Below are 23,638 nucleotides of genomic sequence, written 5' to 3'. Positions count from 1 at the left end.
GAATTTAATGTTTAATTCCCTTAATTAATCTGGAAACATCCACTCAATATAATCAAAATCTCTGTAGAACCTGCAATGTGGTGTTACATATATATTGCAATCAGTGATGGAAATGGGTTTTAGGAACTAGGGGTATGCTAAGGTCCGTGAGGCTGAGGTTGGGCAGGAAGGGGGTGGGGGATGGTGGATAGACACTAAAAGCCCCCCATGAGAATGTCTATTTAACCCCAAAATTGAGGATAGACAAAAGCTGGAGTAACTCAGCAGGACAGGCAGCACTGCAACTCTGGAGAGAAGATCCTTTTTCAGACTGAACTGAACTCTCGTCGGTGAGAGTACTTGTGATTGTCTGAAGAAGGGTCTTGACCAGAAACGCAACCCTCTCCCCAGAGCCCCTGCCCGTCCCCCTGAGTCATCACAGACAGGGAGTTGAAGGTAGACACAGGGGGGTCCACCTTCATCTTCATAGCCAAACAAAAAAATACAGAGTGCTGGAGGAAATCAGCGGGCAAGGTAGCACCCGCGGAGGAAACATATCACTTATCAGGAGCCTCCACGAGCCAGGACTCTCCCCCCCCCCCCCACCCCCCAACAGAAAGGAACTGCAGATGCAGCCGTCACCGCAAAACGTCTAAGAAGGAACTGCAGATGCTGGAAAAACAAAGGTAGACACAAATGCTAGAGAAACTCAGCGGGTGAGGCAGCATCTATAGAGCAAAGGAAATAGCCAACGTTTTGGGCCGGGTCTGAAGAAGGGTTTTGACCGGAAACGTTGCCTATTCCTTCGCTCCATAGATGCTGCCTCACCCGCTGAGTTTCTCCAGCATTTTTGTCTACCGCAAAAAGTCAATGGTTCTAGGAATGCCAGGGCAACAGGGTGAGAGAGAAGGAGTGAGAGCTCGAGAGAGACGAGATGGGTAGCGGGAGAGAGAACGTGTGAAAGAGAGAGAGAGAGAGAGGGAGGGAGAGAGGAAAAGACAGAGAGACACAATGTGGGTTGGTAGGTAAATTGAATGACTAACCTGAAGAAGCTCGCCATGAAGAAGCCCTCAATCATGATGGTGAGTTTTAAGAAATTCTCAATGTGTCATCAATGCATCGATCTACTTTCCTCAGTAAATGTAATTATGTTTTGATCAAGTATTAATGATGCCGCTTGAATTGTATTCAAAGGAACGCAGCGTCATTAATACTTGTTCAAAACACAATTACATTTACTGAGGAATGTGGATCGATGCATTGATGACACATTGTATAACTATTTGTTAACTACTGGCTGTTAACAAGTGCTAACAGTAGTAGTTAACAAATCGTTTGTGTCTGATGGCCTTGCAGTGGTTGTTATCCATGTCCGTTTTGTAAAAAAATCCATATGGCAAATATTTAAAAAAATCTTTATTTAACAAAGCGAATTTGTATTTCCGTATGAAATGTGGAACATTAAAACAGGGCTCCCCCTAGGCACCTAATTGACAGGGTCTGCATATGTCATTATTCTTTTCTTGCAACTTGTATCTAGGTTCTAGACACACTGGCACCACTCCACTGCTTGTCCCAGTTCTGCAGAGAGCAATTCCAAATTGACCAAATCTCCCAGCAGCCCTGAATCTTTTACCCCATTTCAAAGTCCCAGTCTCTTCAATTTGGCCAGGATTAACAGTTTCAGCAACCTAACCAACTTTACCCCTTTCAATGATGGCAGGAAAATAATTGCCGGCCCATTAGTTGAACATGCAGTGTGCTGATGGCTGGCCTTTTGTCTACAAATGTCAACACATTTACAAATGAATTAGTTTTACTTTAAAATTACCAAAGGATCGGGAAAATTACTTAGAGATATTAAACGAGTTGCATGAAATGGCCTGATACTGATTTAACAATACGTCATGAGCTCATTTGAAATCCTTTCCCCACCAGTCTTTTGAAGGTACTTGGTCATTTAATGGAAACGTCAAGATGCCACTTGACAGATCACAACTTTGGCTTTGCATAAGATCATAAATTAGCAATTATATCTCAGGAAACTGCAATGGTGACTGTTTTTTGCTGTCAAGACTGGACATTGAGGGACGAATCCCTGAGAAAAAATATTCCCAAACACTTCACTGATGAAAGACATATGAGTAGCATTGGCACTGTATTCAAGTGATAATAAGCTGAATGTAGAGAAAGGTGTAATTTAATTGTTTTTACTCTGTATATTATGATTTCGGTATCTTTTAGGGGAAAATATGAAAGCATATACATCATGCAGCTTTAAAAAATATATTTTCTCCAGGTGCATTAATGTCAAAGACTTGATTTTAAAATAGTGATGTCTTGCTTTGCTATTAAAATGAGCAAACCAGTTGCTGCCCTTCAGCGGCAAAGTCCCGGGTTCAATCTTGACTACGGGTACTTGTCTGTGCTGACTTTGTACATTCTCCCCGTGACCTGCTTCTGGGGTTTTCTCCGGGATCTCCGGTTTCCTCCCACACTCCAAAGATGTAGAAGTTTGTAGGCTAATTGGCTTGGTATAATTGTAAATTGTCGCTAGTGTGTGTAGCTTAGTGTAAGTGTGCGGGGATCGCAGGGGAGTAGCAGGGGATTATTGTGTGGTGAACAGCAGATTAGTAGAAGACAATTTCTTTTTATAAACGTTTAGTGTAACCTCCAATTTACTGGTGTTCTTCAGTCTAAGAATGGAAAATGACGTGATGAATGCATTCTACAGCTCGACTACTGAGGTTGGGGTGGGCCGATCTTGGATCTGGAGAGGATGCCATGGAGGTTCAACAAATTCAACAGATGCCCATAGAACAAATGTAGAGCAACTCCGCTCACTTATCGGAGGGGCTTGCAATATTGCAGCAAGAAAGATTGAGAGGGTTGGCGCGATGACATAGTTTACGTGACTCTATTGGGTTCAGATTGAATCCAATGATTTGAAAGTTATGCTACATATGCAGATATTATGGGAATTAGTTAGTGCCATAACTTTCCCTGCCCCTGTCTCAGTTACTTATGTTAATTTTGCAATGCCACAATAGATGAAACAGTACACTTCAAAATATATTTATTTGGTTATAGTCTCTTTAATCGACCTGAGGCACTTTCTCCACTTCTGGAATTTTTAAAATTAATTCCCAATTGACAATAAATTTACATTTTTTTCCAACTTTTTTCTTTTTAAAATGCAAATTGAGAGGATGACTTGCTTTTGTACCAACTTTTATGCTATCAGAGTTGACACCAGATTTAATTACTAAGTAACTATTATAGGACTTTAATTAAAAAAAAAACATTTTAAATAAGTGCATACAAATGTCGGCATCATGGTTTATTGTTAATTTAATAAATTAGATAATGTGTTTGTGTGCTTCTTGAAATGCATTAAATCACTTTCATTTGCAAGTAAGCTTAAACAAATGTTTTTAAACAAGTAAATATCCCAACAAATTACCATCAAGAGGCTTCTCTCTGGAGAGTTTGCATGATTCTAATTTTGGACATTGAATTTGCAGCTTTTATTGTTAGTTGGCTTTACAGTCCATTAAGCTGATGGTATGGAAAGCAGGAAAGAAATGTGAGAGTGTGTGGTACAATAGGCCATCAAGACAAAGAGTAGGAGGGTGTAGAATCCTGCTGAGATGCATGGCTGATCCTTTTACTCCAGTCACAGAGGAGCCTGTATTAAGTATTCATTCTGTCACTATATTACCGTGGTTCAGAACGAGCCCCTGCAAGGCTGTGAGAGCTTGAGCTGTGAAAGTCTCCAGAGGTCTAAATCTGTGGAAGCCAAGTATTTTGATTTACTTTTTAGATCAAAATCAAAAAAGGATGAAGCGTTTATCTTCTACTGGGTCAATTTTCTTCATGGATCAATAATCGCACTATAAAGTTTGGTCCAGATTTCTCAGGTTACTGAATTCACACTTTAAATTTAATTGTGAGAGGGAAGAGCGACTTGCATTTTATAGACAATCACAACCTACAGGGTACCTCAAAGTGCTCTGCAGTCAGTGGTGTTCTTTGTAGTGTTGGAATGTAGTGAATAATTTGACAAAAGCAAAATGAAAATGCCCTTTTAATTTGTTTTATTCAAATTGGTCAAGAATTGAAATAGGCAGAAAGTGCTGGAGTAACTCAGCAGGTCAGGCAGCATCACTGGAGATCATGGATAGGTAATGATTCGGGCTGGGATCCTTCTTCAGACATTAAAATATTGATCTGGGCACCAGGAAATCTCCAAAATAATACCTTTAGGATGAAATGCATCAGTCAGTAGGTTTGGGCCTCAACAGTAAGTCCAAGAGCAAAGTTGGGGGAGTCCTTAGAGGTGGCTGCTGGACTGACTGGAAGACCGATACTTGACGGGAATAGGGTTCAATGAGATGAGAGGATAATGGACTAATGGTGGGGGGGTGGGGGGGGGGGGGTATTGTGATTGTTGAGTTTAGACATCAGATTGAGGTTGGATGGGATCGGGCAGCAGGTCAAGAAAGAAGTAGTGGGTTAGTGCTGGAAACTGGAGGCTTGTGAACCAGGGATGGAACCTGAGTCATTAGAAGGCTGTAGAGGCCAAGTCAGTGGATATTTTTAAGGCAGAGATAGATATATTCTTGATTAGTACAGGTGTCAGAGGTTATGGGGAAAAGGCAGTGGAATGGGTATAGGAGGGAGATATAGATCAGCCATGATTGAATGGCAGATTAGACGGTGGGCCAAATGGCCTAATTATACTCCTATCACATGACCTTAAGGGGCTGTCCCACTGCGGCGAATTAATCAGCGAGGTAAAAAGAGAGTGTCTTCGACCTTCATGATCGAGGGCACTCGCCTGGAAAACCTTGAGCTGGATCGACCGTCCACATTGAAACCGCGAGCTGCATCGACCGATCGCATCCACACACAAACACATCGCAAAGGCGGGGGCCAGGTAAAGTGGGGGAGCACTGTCTGAAATTCACACCTGCGATGAAGAGGGAGGTAAAAGACGGCTGCTAGAATGCACCGTAAGTCTTTTGGAGAGCACGGGGCAGGAGAAGTGGAGAAGCGGGAGAGAAGGGGAGAGAAGGGGAGAGAAGGGGAGAGAAGGAGGGGAGAAGGAAGTGGAGACACTTTTAAGAAGTATAATAAAGTTTAGTGGGCATTTTACTTACCGGTCGGTTTTCCCTGGTCCTGAAACCTCAAATGAGCCAATCAAAATGCCCGGTCAGCGAAGGAGATTGCCTACGGCTGCCCTCGACTGCCTGTAACTAAATAGCGACCGCACTCCACTGCACTACAAGTTAAAAAGAACCATACTCGCGGACATTTTTTCAACATGCTGTAATATTTTCCACGACCTAGCTGAGATCGCGAGTATGCAGAAACTTCCCTCGAGCATGAAGGAGAGTTCCAGTGACCTCATAGGACCTCCTATGACCTTGTGTCGACCATGCTGCCAGTTTGAGTCTGGGGCAAACTCTTCTAAACTCGCAGATTAGGTCGCCACAGTGGTTCAGCCCCTTTATGAGTAAGACATGCATGGGGTTGGTCACAGCTTTGCATTTCTCAGCACATGGCTACTGTGTTTACCCCTTAGTCTTCTTGTTGGGCTTCAGCAGAAACCATACGATATAGCTTAATTTTTTCATTTTTAGTAAGAAAGTTCATTTTCATGATGCAATAAGAAAACATTAAAATATAGTTTATAGAATCATGGATGTAAAGTGGTCTTACTGCCATCAGAAGTATTTAACTTTTTCTGATGTCAATGCATGTGGCTTAGCAGGTCTTCACTGTTTATTTGAGAGGTCACCACTGCCTCAATGAGAAGGATTCTCGGAACTCCTCACTGGATGAATTATTAAGAAGTGAGTTTAGCTGAGTTTCGGTAGTCATTAATAACCAACAGCCAATTCCTCTTTAAGTAATGGGTGCACCTTGCACCAATTCATGTCTGGTTGGGCAAGGGAAAACTGCCAAGATAGGTAATAATTTAACATAAATATCAGTCGTTTTTAACTCCACTAAGCTGGGTTCCCATTGTCAGACTCCATGGCCTAGAACATTGGTCTCCATTTCCTGCAAAACAAGCCGCACAATTATAAGAACCCACTTCTCAAAGAATGCCTCTTCCCATTTGCTGGCTATACTTATACGGTAGAAAAACATGTAAGTGGTAAACAGGGTTGTTGAGCAGTAGTTGGAGTGGTGGTAGTGTTGGGGAATGAAGGGGGAATTAGGTTGGGAGTGTCTGGTAGCGAAGGGGTGAGGTGGAGTGAATAGATTGGGAATGGGTACATCCACCACCAATTTTCCGGCAACTGGTGGTCTGGCACCTCCTTTAATCTGGACAAAATTACCTTGTGGTGGTTAGTTGGATCACACTACCAGGGGTGGAAGCAGATACAGTATGATAATAATATTTAAGAGACTTTTAGATAGGCACATGTATTTGCAGGGGATTGGGGGATAGGACTAGCATGTTCCTGTGCTGCACTGTTTTATATTCTTTGTTTAAAGGGTGATACTGCAGGTGAAATGCAGGTAAATAGGACTAGCATCGATGGGCAACTTGGTTGGCACGGACGAGTTGGGCTGAAGGGCCTGTTTCCATGCTGGATGACGCTTTTCCTGTGTCACAGAATCAAATGGAATGTGGTGTTTTTCTAAAAGTAAAATGAGTTATCCAAGTTGTTGCACACTTTACAAGGATAATTGTTTTTTCTTTGGTGTTGAGTCATAAAATGGATGGACTCATCATTCAGAGGGGATAAGGAGGATCTGAGAAAGGGTGTATGGAGTGGCATGATTGTTGGAGACAATGAACAGGCAGTCCACGAAGGGTCAGTGTTGGAGGGCTTTTGGCTGTTTGAAAGCCTGGGAACGAATGTGTGTTTGGCTCATTCTGGGTAGTGTATGAGAGGGAGGCAGAAACAGCTGCAACTTGAGAAACTTGTTATTTATTTACAAGATTTGTGATAGATGCAAAAGTGGTTCTTGAAACAAACAATATGCATGCTCACTTAGTCAACCACGAAGGATGCACACACGGACTAATTTCTAGTCAGATTACTGGCCGGGAATATCTGTAGCCGATGAGCTGATGCCTAAAATTTTCCAGCATGAGTGCTATAAACTGGCACGTAGATCTTGTGCTCGAATCCAAAAGTTGATTTTCTCCACTGTTAATCCTGGAGATTTTGCAAGGTTTACCTTCACTGCTGGACTCTACAAGGAGTCGGGAGCACAGTTAAATAACAGGATCTACAAATTTGGGATTTCCATTGGGGGCGGACTTGATTTCATTTCTAATACTTAGCAAGATCTGGGCCACCATCTGGAAGTGCAACAAGGAAGATGTGACATTAATGATAAAATGTCCTCTAAGTGGCTGAATTTTCTCAGGAATTCTTTAAAAAAAATAGAACAGAGCATGAAGGAAAGCCTGGTCATTAGCTGAACTCTTGACTAATTCACTTTTCCCATTGGGCCAGATATATTTGGAACCACTGAATGCTAATAAAGGCACAATTGAGACATCTGTCTGAGGAAACCCAGCATGGTACATTAATCCTTGCCCAAAGAAACTTGTGGCAAAGAATAAGCTGTGTGTGTGTGAGAAACCAGTTTGGTTCTCGGCCAGTATTTGTCTATGGTCAACTATCACAGAGCCATCAATACGAAGATTAGCTTTTAAAAAAAATGTAAATGTCTCTATTGCCATAGCAACCTTGCATACCAGGACCAATCATACTTTTTTTTGCATTAATGTTGCTAAAAACGTAAATGTGAGAATCATGCTGTATGATATTATGCTCACACAGAATGTGTCCACACTGAGGTGAAGGGGTTTCAGAGTGGTTTCAGGGATGTTATCTTCTAATTTTAACCTTACCTAATTTGGTTACATCATGTGCATAGTGTTAAAAGTCACTTGTTTATTTTCAGCGTTCAAAGCAATCAGAAGAAATGTTGGAATGCCATCACACTAACTCTTGTGCCTTTCACACTGTGGGCTGAGATATTTTCCTGAGGTAGGTCAATGGGGAATGACTAGGTTTCTGTTAGGTGGAAGCTTAAATAGTAGATCATCACTACAGGTTTACAACCTGCACACAGCTCCCACAAATGAGAGCAGTTCCTTCCCCTCACAAAGATCTCAAGGTTCTCCCGTCCACCCTCCTAGATGGCGGGATAGAGAGGAGGTGGTGTAGTGATGGGGTGGAGTGCAGAGGGAGAGAATTCACTAATTTCCTAACCACACTATTTCGTGGCTTCATGATAATATCTCACAATTGGACATTTCAAAACATGAATACCTTATTAAAATAATGCCATCAAAACCTAATCTGGAACTTGTGGACACTGGAGGTCTGCTGTGTAAATTAATTTGGATTAGTGAGAGAATTCGAGGCGTTCTCGAGCAGTTCTGTGCTCCAAAATATGGTATTGTTGACCATCTACCAGGTTTTTGATTGTTCTGCAGGGATTTTATATTCTCGAATAAAGATCCAGCTGGGTCGGTCAAGTAATACGAGTCATTGCATGGTGACTTGTTGAAATCAAAGTTCAGGTATGTTCTTGTGCTAGAGAGGATCGGAACAGGGAGATAGGGGATCTGATTGTGTGGCTGAGGAGTTGATGCAGGGGGTAGGGATCTAGATTTCTAGATCACTAGGATCTCTTCTGGGGCAGGGGTGATCTGCACAAAAGGGATGGTTTGCACCTTAATTGGAGGGGGACCAACATTCTGGCCGGCAGGTTTACTAATGATGCACGGGTGGGTTTAAACTGAACAATGTGGGGGGAAAGGTCACGTTTAAATTGACAGGGCAGAGAGATGGGAACCAATGCAAGGAAACAGAGGGACATAAAGGTCAGAAGCAAAAGGTAGAAGGGAGATAAGTAAAATAAACCTGAAAGCCTTGTGCCTTATTGCAAGGGGGCATTCGTAATAAGGTGTATGAATTGAATGTGCAAGGAATATGATATAACTGGAATTACGGAGACATGGCTCCAGGGTGACCAAGGCTGGGAGCTAAATATGCTGGGATATATAATATTCAGGAAGGATAGACAGAAAGAAAGAGGAGGTGGGGTGGCATTGCTGGTTAAAGAGGAGATTAATGCAATAGCAAGGAGATACATTAGCTTGGATGCTGTAGAATCGGTATGGGTAGAACTGCGAAATAACCAAGGGCAGAAAGGGCTTGTTGGAGTTGTGTACAGACCACCAAACAGCACTAGGGTGGTTGGGGATAGCATCAAGCATGAAATTAGGGATGCATGTAGCAAAGGTACAGCAGTTTTCATGGGTGACTTTAATCTACATATACTGTAGATTGGGCCAACCAAATTGATAGCGGCGCTGAGGAGGAGGATCTCCTGGAATGTAAGCGGGATGTTTTTTTAAACCAATATGTAGAAAAACCGACTAGAGACAGGCCATCCTCGACTGGGTATTGTGTAATGAGGAAGGATTAGTTCTTAGGTACACAAAATTGCTGGAGGAACTCAGCGGGTGCAGCAGCATCTATGGAGCGAAGGAAATAGGCGACGTTTCGGGCCGAAACCCTTCTTCAGAAACCCTTCAACAAGGATTAGTTCTTGTTGTGCAAAGCTACTTGGTCAACAGTGACCACAATATGGTGGAATTCTGCATTAGGATGGAGAGTGACACAGTTAATTCAGAGACTAGGGTCCTGAACTTAAAGAAAGACTTTGAAGGTATGGCGGGAATTGGTTAGGACAGGCTGGCAAATTATACTTAAAGGGTTGATGGTGGAGATGCAATAGCAAAGATTTAAAGAGCGCATGGATGAACTCCAAAAATTGTTCATCCCTGTCTGGCAAAAAAATAAAATGGGGAAGGCGGCTCAACCGTGGCTAATGAGGGAAATCAAGGATAGTGTTAAATCCAAGGAAATTGCATATAAATTGGCCCGAGGAAGCAGCAAACCAGAGGACTGGGAGAAATTTAGAACTCAACAGAGGAGGACAAAGAGGTTAATTAAGAGGAGGGGGGGGGGGGGGGGAGAGAACATGAAAGAAAGCTTGTGGGGAATATAAAAACTGACTCTAAAATCTTCTTTGGATATGTTAAAAGGAAAAGATTAGTGAAGACAAATGTAGGTTCTTACAATCAGAGACAGATGAATTTAAAATGGGAAACAAAGAAATGGCAGAACAGTTCAACAAATACTGTGGTTCTGTTGTCACAAAGGAAGACACAAACAATCTACCAGAAATACTAGGGGACCAAGGACCTAGTGGGAGAAACCGAAGGGAATCCACATTAGTCAGGAAATGGTGTTAGGTAAACTGTTGGGACTGAAGGCAGATAAATTCCCAGGGCCTGATGGTCTACATCCCAGAGTACTCAAGGAGGTGGCCCTGAAAATCGTGGATGCATTGGTGATCATTTTCCAATGTTCTCTCGACTCTAGATCAGTTCCTGTGGACTGGAGGATAGCCAATGTAACTCCACTTTTTGAGAAAGCAGGGAGAGAGAAAGCGGGGAATTATGGACCATTTAGCCTTATGTCGGGAGTGAGGAAGATGCTTGAGTCGATTATTAAAGATGTTATAGCAGCGCATTAGGAAAGCAATGACAGGATCAGTCAGCCAGCATGGATTTATAAAGGGGAAATCATGCTTGACTAATCTTCTGGAATTTTTCGAGGATGTAACAAGTAGAATGGATGAGGGAGAGCCAATGGATGTGGTGTATCTGGACTTTCAAAAAGCCTTTGACAAGGTCTCACACAAGGGATTTGTGTGCAAAATTAGAGCACATGGTATTGAGGGTAGGGTATTGACATAGACATAGAAATATAGAAACATAGAAAATAGGTGCAGGAGTAGGCCATTCGGCCCTTCGAGCCTGCACCGCCATTCAATATGATCATGGCTGATCATCCAACTCAGTATCCTGTACCTGCCTTCTCTCCATACCCCCTGATCCCTTTAGCCACAAGGGCCACATCTAACTCCCTCTTAAATATAGCCAATGAACTGGCCTCAAATACCTCTGCGGGAGAGAATTCCACCGATTCACCACTCTCTGTGTGAAAAAAGTTTTCCTCATCTCGGTCCTAAAAGATTTCCCCTTTATCCTTAAACTGTGACCCCTTGTTCTAGACTTCCCCAACATCGGGAACAATCATCCTGCATCTAGCCTGTCCAACCCCTTAAGAATTTTGTACGTTTCTATAAGATCCCCCCTCAATCTTCTAAATTCTAGCGAGTACAAACCGAGTCTATCCAGTCTTTCTTCATATGAAAGTCCTGACATCCCAGGAATCAGTCTGGTGAACCTTCTCTGTACTCCCTCTATGGCAAGAATGTCTTTCCTCAGATTAGGAGACCAAAACTGTACGCAATACTCCAGGTGTGGTCTCACCAAGACCCTGTACAACTGCAGTAGAACCTCCCTGCTCCTATACTCAAATCCTTTTGCTATGAAACTCAAATCCTTTTGCTATGAAATGGATAGAGAACTGGTTGGCAGACAGGAAGAAAAGAGTAGATGTAGTCCTTTTCAGAATATATATTAACAATATATATTAACAATTTAGATGAGGGAAATAGATGTGACATCTCAGAATTTGCGGATGACACACAGCTGGGTGGCAGTGTGAGCTGCAATGAGAATGCTATGAGGTTGCAGGGTGACTTGGATAGGTTGGGTGAGTGGGCAGATGCATGGCAGATGCAATATAATGTGGATAAATGTGAGGTTATCCACTTTGGTGGCAAGAACAGGATAAGGCAGATTAGGAAAAGAGGAGGTGCAACGAGACCTGGGTGTGCTTGTACATCAGTCACTCAAAGTAAGCATGCAGGTACAGCAGGCAGTGAAGAAAGCCAATGGCATGTTGGCCTTCATTGTGAGAAGATTTGAGTTTAGGAGCAGGGAGGTCCTACTGCAGTTGTACAGGGCCCTGGTGTGACTGCACCTGGAGTATTGTGTGCAATTTTGGTTTCCTAAATTGAGGAAGGACATTCGTGCTGTGGAGGAAGTGCAGCGTAGGTTAACCAGGTTATTTCCAGGGATGGCGGGACTGACATATGATGAAAGAATGGGTCGACTGGGCTTGTATTCACTGGAATTTTAACGGATGAGAGGGGATCTTATAGAAACATTTAAAATTCTTAAAGGATTGAACAGGCTAGATGCAGGAAAAATGTTCCCAATGTTGGAGGAGTCCAGAACCATGGGTCACCGTTTAAGAATAAGGGGTAGGCCATTTAGGACTGAGATGTGGAAAAACTTCTTCACCCAGAGAGTTGTGAATCTGTGGAATTCTCTACCACAGAAGGCAGTGGAGGCCAATTAACTGGATGTTTTCAAGTGAGAGTTAGATTTAGCTCTTAGGGCTAAAGAAATCAAGGGATATGGGGAAGAAGCAGGAACAGGGTACTGATTTTAGATGATCAGCCATGATCATATTGGCTGGAAGGGCCTACTCCTGCACCTATTATTCTATATTTCTATGTTTCTATTAATACCAGCCTGGATCAGAGCAAGATGACAGTAGTGGAGAGAAAATAAACTCATTTATAACAGTCACTCAAAGTGATTGATGGTTGGTGTATTGATCTTTTGCTACCTTTTAAAATGGCGTTCAATTAATTTAAGGTTTTAAAGTTTTACCTGTTTAACTGAGTAAATGGAAATTATCATTCTATCCTTGAGGATTCAGAAGGTAGCTTTTGCCACTACATTCAACAATTATCTCTGTTGTCTCATCACTCATGTCAATTATCAACTTTAATATAATTGTCATACTATGTAAGCTAAAGCCCCTGTTCCACTTAGGAGATCCAAACAGCAACCTCTGGTGACCTTGCCTGCCACCCAAAAAATCAAGTCAAGGTGACATGCAACCTCCTACCATCTCCCACGCATATGTTGAAAACCTTCGTCGACTATGAAGAAAACCGGCTTCGACTAGATCTGCGACTAAAAAATTATCGATTTTTAAAACGGCAATCTATTTTTAGTCGAGGCCGGTTTTAAACATGATGAAAAAATAGCAGCAACCTAGATGAAGCCTCGACCACGCGGAAAACCACTTTCGACCATTAGGGAGAGTGACCAAAACCTTCGGTGACCTCATGGAAACCATGGGTGGCGGGCAAGGTCACCAGAGGTTGCTGTTTAGGTCTCCTTAGTGGGACAGGGGCTTAAGACACATGGAAATTAAATACTGATAGCAGCATTTAGAGAATTGTTTCTTGTTTTAGAAAATTGTTTCTCATGGCAAAGCAGCCTGATTTATAGACTGCTCTCTTGTTAACTCAGAATTGCTAAACATACAACAGAATTTCATGATCAATCTACAAAAATAACCAGAAAAACACTTATTATTTTATTTATATAACTAGATTCCAAACTATGTTCCATATCTTATGCCAAGTAATTGTCATTTAAAAGTAGTCACATGCATTTTATTCAGCAGTAAAACTAAAACTAAGTACAGAATTCGTTTTTAAGAAGAACAGGACAAACCTCTACAGTTACACCATGAAAAGGGTACTGTCGGTTTGCATTACAGTTTGAAACATAGAAACATAGAAAAATAGGTGCAGTAGTAGGCCATTTGGCTCTTTGAGCCAGCACCACCATTCAATAGGACCATGGCTAATCATCTAAAATCAGTAAGATTGACACAAAAAGCTGGAATAACTCAGCGGGACAGGCAGCATCTCTGGAGAGAAGGAATGGGTGATGTTTCGGGTCGAGACACGTCTGAAGAAGGGTCTCGACCTGAAACTTCATCCATTCCTTCTCTCCAGAGATGCTGCCTGTTCCGCTGAGTTACTCCAACTTTTTGTGTCTATCTTCTGCTTAAATCTGAATCTGCAGTTCCTTCTTACACATCTAAAATCAGTACCCCGTTCCTACTTTTTCCCGATATCCTTTGATTCCTTTAGCCCTAAGAGCTAAATCTAACTTGAAAACATCCAGTGAATTGGCCTCCACTGCCTTCTGTGGCAGAGTATTCCACAGATTCACAACTCTCTGGGTGAAGAAGTTTTTCCTCATCTAAGTCCTAAATGGCCTGCCCCTTATTCTTAAACTATGATTTGGGAATAGCTCTGCCCAAGACTGTCAGAAATTGCAAAAAGGTGTATATATATCCCAGTCCATCATATAGACTTCCCACCATTGACTTCATCTGCACCTCTGCTGCTTCGGAAAAGCAGCCAACATTAGGTATGTTACAAAACTTACCTTCAGCGGCGCTGTAATTCTGCCACTGGCCGTGTGGGCGATTTTGGCACGTTTGAGGGGGGGGGGGGGGGGGGGTGGGGTTAAAACGGGGTTTTTTCCCGACCTGGTCCTGAATTATATTTGTTGGAGTGCAAGATTTTGCTAAAGAATCGTTCCTACGGCCGTTCTGTGTGTTTTTAAAAAAAATTCACCCGACAAGTTAATCGCTGGAATGATTTTAAAAGCAGCTTCTGAAGCCGTCAATGCCGACAACTGGGATGGATTTTATGCAGGACCAGGTAAAAGAAAGTAGTTTATTTTTATGTATAAAAGTGTTGCTTAAGATGTATTTAATTCACATTTTACGTTGCGAAACGGTGATTTTCCCCCCCGAAGAATCGGCAGTGTATTTGCTGCAGATATGGGGGTATAAATTCACCGCATCTGAACGTTCTAAATGGTCCAGTTCCAGTAAAACCCACTCACAAGCTGATTTAAATGGCCATTAATTTACAGGTATTAAACATTAAATTCCTTCCATTTGGCCTATAAACCCATGACAATGAGATTTAAAAATTATGTTATATTCTGAATTATTGTGTGAATGTTATTTGGACACTTAGGCTATTTAAAAATGTAAATCTATTCTTAAGAAATGCATAGATGTTTAGATCTAGTAATTGAATTTTGTAATTAGCTACAATTAGGTAACTAACTAATTATATGCTTTAATTTCGTCATCTAAGTAAGATTGTTTCATATTTGTTTCAGAATGCTTCAATCTATAATAACTGAAAATTTCTTTCAGTTCTCTTAAATTTTAAGAAAGTTATCGGCCTTTAAATGTTCTCGATCACAGCTTTTGTGTTAAGTCAATGAAAAAGCAATAGGGAACAAGATGCCAATTTCCGAGTATGAAAATGACCATAACCTTTTTAATACTGAAGATATGAAAGTGAATTAGGTGTCAAATTAAACTTATTGCTATGCTTTATGTGATGGGATAAATTAAAGACTTGATTTTTAAAATCTCAAAATGTTGTAACATTGCTACCAACATAATCAAAGAATCCCGGTCCATCCTTCATCTTCCTGCTCCTGTCCGGCAGAAGGTACAGAAGCTTGAAAGCGCGCACCGCCAGACTCAGGGATTGCTTCTTACCTCCGTCATCAGACTTCTGAACCATCCTTCTGTATACTAGGGTACTGTTCGATTCACCTCTACCTAATTGAAGACATTCGACTTTGTCTAAGGAACTAAAGTGCTGCAATGTTGAGAAGTCTATACTCTTTGCTCTACCTATTGTACTTGAGATTGGCTTCATTCTATTTATGCATAGTATTATCTGATATGATTGAATAGCATGCAAAACAAAGCTTTTCACTGTACCAGTACAAGTGAAATAAAAAACGTTTTGTTTGTTCCTATAATTCCTGAGACCAGTACTAAACCCACCATGCTTTCAACAAGGGTGCCTTTATAGAAACAGGAATAGGAGGAGGCTTTCTAATCAACTCAATCCAGCTCTGACATGCAGTGTCAGAGGATGCCCCTGTCCCACTTAGGAAACCTGAACGGAAACCACTGGAGACTTTACGCCCCACCCAAGGTTTCCGTGCGGTTCCCGGAGGTTGCAGGTGGTTGCCGGAGGTTGCAGGTAGTGGAAGCATGTAGGGAGACTGACAAAAACCTCCGGGAACCGCACGGAAACCTTGGGTGGGGCGCAAAGTCTCCAGAGGTTTCCGTTCAGGTTTCCTAAGTGGGACAGGGGCATAACTGAACTATCTCCATGACCAGAGTGAGTCCCATCGCAAATTGGAGGAGCAGCACCTCATATCTTGCTTGGGTAGTTTACACCCCAGCGGTATGAACATTGACCTCTCAGATTTCAGGTAGTCCTTGCTTTCTACCTCCTTCCCCTCCCCTTCCCAGCTCTCCCACAACCTACTGTCTCCTCCCCCCCCCCACCCCCACATCAGTCTGAAGAAGGGTCTCGACCCCGAAACGTCACCTATTCCTTCGCTTCATAGATGCTGCCTCACCTGAAAAAGTTACTTTTATAACAACTTAACAGGTTCGCTTCTTAATAAACAGATAACACACAAACTGTTTGGTAGACCAGTTCAAAATGTTACTTATTATCGGCCGATGGAAGGGAGGTAGAACTCTAAGTCAAGTAAGCAATTACTGACACTTCACCGTCCTCATCCACTTCTCTGAACAACAGAATTACATCGCATTATATAGTGTTTTTTTTGTCACCTTAGCACATTCCACAGACATTAGTCATGGTCAGAGGTACAGGAAAAGGCATCACATCAAAGGCATTTTGTCACAATCCCTTAGATCAGTCTAGCTTCTCCTCTCTTGTCACCTCCTCCCTCATAAACATAGGACACTTGGTTTACGACATCTTACTTCAAAGAGATCACCCTAGCTCTTCCTCTGCTTCCTCTCTGTCACCTCGTCCCTCATAAACATAGGACACTTGGTTTACGACATCTTACTTCAAAGAGATGACTCTAGCTCCTTCTCTGCTTGTCACTTGGGAAACAATGTTATAGTATTTATTATCTCACACACCGCAACCTGAGGCAAGCCTAATTTGAGACTAAATATAAGCTGTAAGCTAGCCCAAAAGCCAATTTAATATCTTCTTATATTTTTAACTAAAATTCGGCTTCATCACACCCGCTGAGTTTCTCCAGCATTTTTGTCTACCTTCGATTTTTTCCAGCATCTGCAGTTCTTTCTTAAACATATCACCTATTTCTGTGTACTTGCCTTTTCCTCTTAATCCTTTGGTTAAAAGATTTAGAATTGCCTACTGACCTGACATTAGCTGCTATTTGCAGAAGAATCATCCAGAGATCCATCATCTTCAGCATGGGTTGATGTTCTAATTATTGCATTTATCCCTATCGCTAGCATCTCCAACCAAGATGTATGGTTGCCATTTGCTCATCCAGTTCTCCTTAACATTTTGAAAACTTCAATCATATCAAACCTTGATTTATCCTCTTAATTAAACTTTTGGGTTTGGATAGCATCTTGTTACATTTTCTCTGCACTTTTTCCAAGGCCAACAAATATTTATTTTCTATGGTGTGGTGTCTGGATGCCCGCTCAATACGTCACCAATGGGTCTAAGAAGAGATTTGTATAGCAGTGGGATGATATTTGCCATCTCATTCTTGTCCTCTAGATATAAAGGTCTGAAATGTATGGGTATTTGATTATTTTCTGGATATGCCCATGACATCTTAATGTTTTATGTATATGGATTCCTAATACTCTCTTTTGGTCTCTACTGCTGTTAACTTTTGACCATTTGGAATTGCCTAGGAATTGTTGAGCAAACCCCTCAGGTTAAACTGAGAACACTCTTGACTCTTGCACGAGGTACCTTAAGCAAATGTAAAGCTTTTTATTGGGGTGCACGACATCATGGTTTTGGAACAGCTCCATCCAAGACCACAAGAAATTGCAGGGAATTGTGAACGCCGCCCAGACCAACACGCAAACTACCCACCCGTCCACTGACTCCATCTATACTTCATGCTGCCACAGCTAGGACACCAGCATGATCAGGGACGAGTCTCACTCTGGACACTCCCTCCCCCCCCCCCCCCCATCAGGCACGAGGAACAAATGTGTGAAAACGCACACCTCCAGATTTAGGGACAGTTTCTTCCCAGGCAACGTAACCATCCTATCACCAACTAGAGAGCGGTCCTGAGCCACTTTTTACCTCATTTGAGACCCTCGGACTATCGTTAATCAGACTTTACTGAAATCTTTCTGCTGACTGGAAAGCACGCAACAAAAGCTTTTTACTGTACATCGATACACATGACAATAAACTAAACTAATTTTAAAATGCTCCAAAGGTATCTTAATTTTCTAATATCATGGTAAAAATGGAATGTTGTTGGAAGGATGACAAAAAAAAGATTATCTATTAATATAGTGTAAGAGAGACAACAAAGCATCTTCGTCAATGAAGTAAAATAATGCTGACCACGAGGAATGTGCTGAAACGTTGTATTAAAACTTGTAAGATATGAAAGCCACAGCATTACTTTAGGCTGTCATGTTGCACATCTACATCTACCAGGATTATCCTAACAAAAGGAGTGTATTTGAAGCAAGTAAGGCCTGAAAATTGAGTGGGAGAAAGTAAAAGATGGGTTGAAACTTGCAGCTGTTTGTTAACAAGCCAAGTCATATTTGGGACGGTTGAAGAGTTCGGAAGAAGGCCAGGTGACGTTATTCAAATACATGATCCCAAGAGAATTTTAGAATAAATGTTGAGATGTTTTCATTAGTGGGAGGTTCACAAACAGGACATAGCTACAAAATGAGAAGTCATTCATTTAAAGCTGAGGTGTGAGGCAAATTTTTTTTTCAGAGGTTAGTGAATCTCTGAAAATCTCGCCCCTAACCCCCACCCAACCCCCACCCCCCACCCCGTGTGGAGGACATCAGATCATTAGATATATTTAAGGAGGGAATAAATAAGCATTAGAAAGATTGAGGGATGGAAGGCTATGAGGAAACTGGAGCAGAGGTGCAGTTGAAGCCAACATAGATCAGCCATTATCAAATGGAATAGTGGAGCAGGATTGAGAGGCTGAGAGCCTACGTCCTGCTTCTAAATTTATGTTGAAGGTGGACACAAAATGCTGAAGTAACTCAGCGGGACAGGCAGCATCTCTGGAGAGAAGGAATGGTTGACGATTTGGGTCGAGACCCTCTTCAGACTGTCTGGGCATATCTAAGGTAGACTTAAGGTATACTTAAGGTATGTCTACTTTGAATGAGTTCTCCTCCTCTCTCCGATGAGAGTTCAACCAACAACTGCAGTTCTTTCCTCCTAAATTTATGTTCTTGTGTGAAATGCATTTTTGTAAGGTAGTTCTGGTATTTGAAAGTTAAAGGAAGAGCAAATAAAATGTGAGGTGAGGGAGAAAACAAACAGCAATAAAGAAGGGAAACTGTAGGCAAAAGACAAAGAAACTCTCTTGCAATCACATAGAGGGTGAGCCTCTGAGGTTTTGAGGAACAGACAGTGACTGCTTCATTTGTTAAACGTTGCTTCTTTTTGCTGGATGCAATGTACCTAGTAAATGTGTTGTGCTATTAACCAATATTCCTGTGCACTGTATTTTGCTACAGTCATGAGCAAGTTGTCCTAGTCGTGATAAATTAAGTACAAGTTGGAAAATCGTACACACTTTACGTACAGTCATAAAATTGGAAGCAGGCATTTTATGGGCGAGCACCAACCTTGTTAACATTAGCTGTGAGAGTTGATCAGAGTTCTGACCCCACTTTCAAAGACAATCCATCTAAGTTCCATGCCATGTTATTCCATCATGGAAATTTTGGCACCAACATTTCCAGCAGTATAGTGAAAAATGAAATTTGAAGTTGCAAGAATAAGATATATTTAATTTTACTCAGCTTTATAAACAGTTATCTTCAAAATACATTTGCCTATGCAAATCCACCTTTTACAATTTTTATCTAAGAATATTTGGATTCTGTATCCGATCTTATGCAAATATTTATTTACCTCGAACCTACTAAATATTAACCATTTAGTCTGCAATGTTTCTGCACTTTCCAAACTCTACCTGACTTGAATTTCATGGTATAGAGAAACTTTTTCAGCCTGTCTATGGTAGATATTCTAGTGATGGTATAACTGTGATAATCCTGGTAGGTTTCTGGTTTCAATTCTACTAGGTTATAAGGGAAGGGAAAAATCATTCGAAAATACCAGTCCCCCAAAACAAGCTGAACCTAACATTTATCCATTGACCCATTTTCCAAAAGTGCTCAGTGATCAGTTTGTTCACCTGTAAATCCTCCTGTGCTTACTAACATTGAATCCAATGAGTAAATGGTAATCCCACTGCATTGCATGTATAAGATGTCAGTGATGAAAAATACCAGATACCATACATCCATCATCCACTCTGTAGTAAAGGATCTGCAATACATTTCCCAGACACTACCCATAAACGTACGCTGAAAGTTGGTGTTATGATGCCTTAAATCTTACCCCCGTGAATAATGAATTACTAACTGCGACTGCAAGAAAACATTTATATTTACCAAAATACTAAAGGTATAGTTTCAATTAATATTGAAAGTGCGCCTTTGCCTTTACTTGCATTGTATAAAAGTGGATATTTAAGGTAAGTACAACACTTACCTCAATACATGTGTTGATCCATTGATTGTCGCTGTAGAACAGGGTATTGTCTGTCCCAGTAAAGAAGATCGCCGGTACCTCTCACCACAGCACAGAATTGTTAGGAAGGCACGCCTGAAGGACTTGTTCAAATAAGCGTACAGGAATGGATTCAACCCTGAATTAATGTACCCAAGCCAGAGGAACGCCGTCCAAATCTTGTCTGGGACAGAGTACTTTATAAATGGGTCCACAACATTTGTGATGAAAAATGGTGCCCAACAGAGGCAAAAGCATCCCATAATGATGCACAGAGTTTTGGCTGCTTTGGTTTCAGTCTTCATTCTGTGATTGCTGTGATGGTCAGCATGTTGTCCAGACTCGTTTGAGGTACCTGCACGTTTCAACATTTCAATCTGCCGGGCGTGTGCTCTGGCAGTCACGTATATCCTTTGGTATGCCAGTACCATTAAAATAAGAGGTATGTAAAATGCTACGACTGAGCACGTAATGGCATAAGGTTTGTTCACCATAAAGACACAGTATGTTGTGTTTGTGTCATTTTGGAATTTTCTTATCTCTACCTGCACAGGAATGAAAGTCAAAAGTTTGTTATGTAATCGAAGGAAACAATTCAATCAAAATCCAAACACCTCTGGAAACATAAGTACTTCTCACAAATCTAAATGAAAATTTAAAAAAATAACTGCGCCTATTTCAAAGAGTTCTTGCCAAAGTAACATTAAAATGTGGTCTGATCTTTACTGGCACTCAAGCACCTAGTGGACAACATTGTTTGTATGCATTACACAGGACTCTCAATGTAAGCACTCTGTAGAGTAATTACTTTCAAGAGGTTTCCAGGAGGAGTGAGATAATGCTTCAAGTATGCATGCAAAGCCTTGAAAAGATGTAGCATCAAGGCAATTCAAATTGATGGAGAAATGCCTGCAAAGTCTCTAAGCACTTGGTATCTCTCCTGCAGCAATATATAGGAGGGGGGGGGGGGTAAATGAAAACAATAGAAGTGCTATGCAATAATTTAATAACACCAATCCTGCCTCCACCCCCACCTCCCCACCTGTGGATCCTGCATCAACATAATTAGACACTACAGACCTTAAATAAAACATATCTATTTATGCTTCTGTCTTTCACATTTTTTATTTTTATATTTTATATTTTGTGTCTATCTTTGGTATCAACCAGCATCTGCAATTCATTTTTATTAATTAAAAATATACATGCTATGAACAAATAATTGGTGACCCTGGAGGACAAGAAGGGAAGATGGAGACAGTGAGAAGACAATGGTGATATGGAGCCCAAATACATTGTATTCAATTGTATTCAATCTGAGGAAGTTTCTGCCCATTCATCACTTGATACCAAACAAGGCATGTGACCAGTCAGAGGGGTTAAAAGAGGTGGGCTGCGGTATAATTAATGTTATTTGCATACATGTGGGAACTGGATATGCTTCAGGCGATATTGGTGACAGGAAACATGTAAAATAAAATTTATTGTTAGCTAAAGACAATTTTTTGGAAGATTCCGATGTTTCTTGTGCAGGACTGCAAAAGGCCATTGGAGGTGATCGTTGCCCAAGTCTGGATAGATAATGATCACTCAGATGAAAGTTCCCCCATTCATTTGGATGATATAGAGAGAGTGTGAGGAGGATAGTTCAAACCATTTATGCCAATGGTTTGAAAACAGATTTGGACGGGATAGTTTCCCAAGGTTCAGTTCAACAGGATATAAGTTGTGATTTTGATTATGGGTCCTTTCGGCATTCTAACAAGACAGAACCATATTGATGGTGCTTAAGCAGATAGTTCTGAGAAGGCTGGGTGTAGCTTTGGGGCCTGACATCTCCAAAGAACTTTCATACTTACTATTTTCCAAAATACCATGAAATGCATCAGATTTCTTATCTCAAGGCTATACATTTTTATGAGGCTGTACATTTCTTACCAGTTCCTGAATCCCAATACTGTTCCAGCCTTGCATGATAGGAAGGAATGAAATAAATGAAGGAATGATCCAACAGCCTCCAAGCATTATAATAACACGTGAGGGTGTCATCTTGTTCCTGTAAACCAGAGGTTGGCAACAAATGGCGTAGTACCTGGCAAACAAAGCAGAAAATGCATGTTCATTAATTACATCTTCCAATAATTATGCCTATTCTTCACACAGCAATCTTTTCCCCGCCAATCCATCATTCCTATGTTTATCTCTTCAGTCACTTCAGATCCTTCTTTATGTCATGGATGTATATTATTAACTGTCAATTTCATGTTTTTCTTCTAAATTGATCAAATGTGAAGTTATGTCGAACGGGATTAGGCCAGTTAGGATTGCAGCATTCGTTACAAATTCTAACACTATAAGGGGCTTTGTAATCAAGACAAAGGAATGCAGGTGGAAAGGAAACATTTTACAGACTTCATTTTATATTCTACCCTGAGTCAATACAATAGCAATTGTTTACTATCAGTACATTTTAAAACAACGAAACATCAACCCCATGCAGGGACCAGAACTGTAATCATGCCTTTACTGCCTCCAGTTAATTTTCTGAAAATTGGTTCACCATCATATTTAGAGCACCTCTGCCAAGCCAGAAGCCACCAAATACATTGCAACTGCTATGTTTTAGCTTTAAGTAGTTATTAAGATAACTTTCTTCCTTTAAATTGCATGAAAACCGGAATCATGTCTTGCACTGAGGCTGCTGCTTTTAAACTTAACTCATAATAGGAAATATTGAGTTATACACACGTACAAATTTGGACCAGCAATTAACCACACTGCCATTTAATGAGATTATGGCTAATCTCATTGTAACCCTGGATGGCAAGGTGGCGCAGCGGTAGATTTGCTGCCTTACAGCGCCATAGACCCAGGTTCGATCCTAACTAAATTTTCTGTCTGTATGGTGTTTGTACGTTATCCCCGTGACCTGCATGGGTTTTCTCTGGGAGTTCCAGTTTCCTCCCACACTCCATGGGCGTAGTGGTTTGTAGACTAATAGACTTGGTAAAATTGTAAATTTGCCCATAGTTTGTGTAGGATAGTGTTAGTGTGGGAATTGCTGGTTGGCGTGGACTCAGTCGGCAGAAGGACCTGTTTCCACGCTGTATCGCTAAACTGAACTAAATCAGTTATAGCAGGCCATTCCCATCGACCTGCTATAACTGTTCATTCCCTCACGTTATCCATCAATATACCTTGACCTCAA

At 41.3% G+C, this 23,638-nt stretch overlaps 1 protein-coding gene across 1 annotated transcript in view; it reads right to left on the bottom strand.

Annotated features, from left to right (window-relative positions):
- Positions 1–23,638, bottom strand: part of htr4 (5-hydroxytryptamine receptor 4) — a 152,589-nt gene that overhangs the window by 53,515 nt on the left and 75,436 nt on the right. Inside the window, exons 5-6 of the mRNA XM_033029582.1 lie at positions 22,369–22,522; positions 20,413–20,975 (exon numbers count right to left, since the gene is read on the bottom strand). Of these exons, the coding sequence (XP_032885473.1) occupies positions 20,413–20,975; positions 22,369–22,522 (717 nt within the window). The remainder of the gene's footprint in view (positions 1–20,412; positions 20,976–22,368; positions 22,523–23,638) is intronic.

Source organism: Amblyraja radiata, chromosome 11, assembly GCF_010909765.2.
Source record: "Amblyraja radiata isolate CabotCenter1 chromosome 11, sAmbRad1.1.pri, whole genome shotgun sequence".
In the NCBI taxonomy this organism is placed as follows: Eukaryota; Metazoa; Chordata; class Chondrichthyes; order Rajiformes; family Rajidae; genus Amblyraja; species Amblyraja radiata.
Note: the sequence above shows the minus strand (reverse complement) of the source record. Positions and strands in the feature narration are given on the sequence as shown.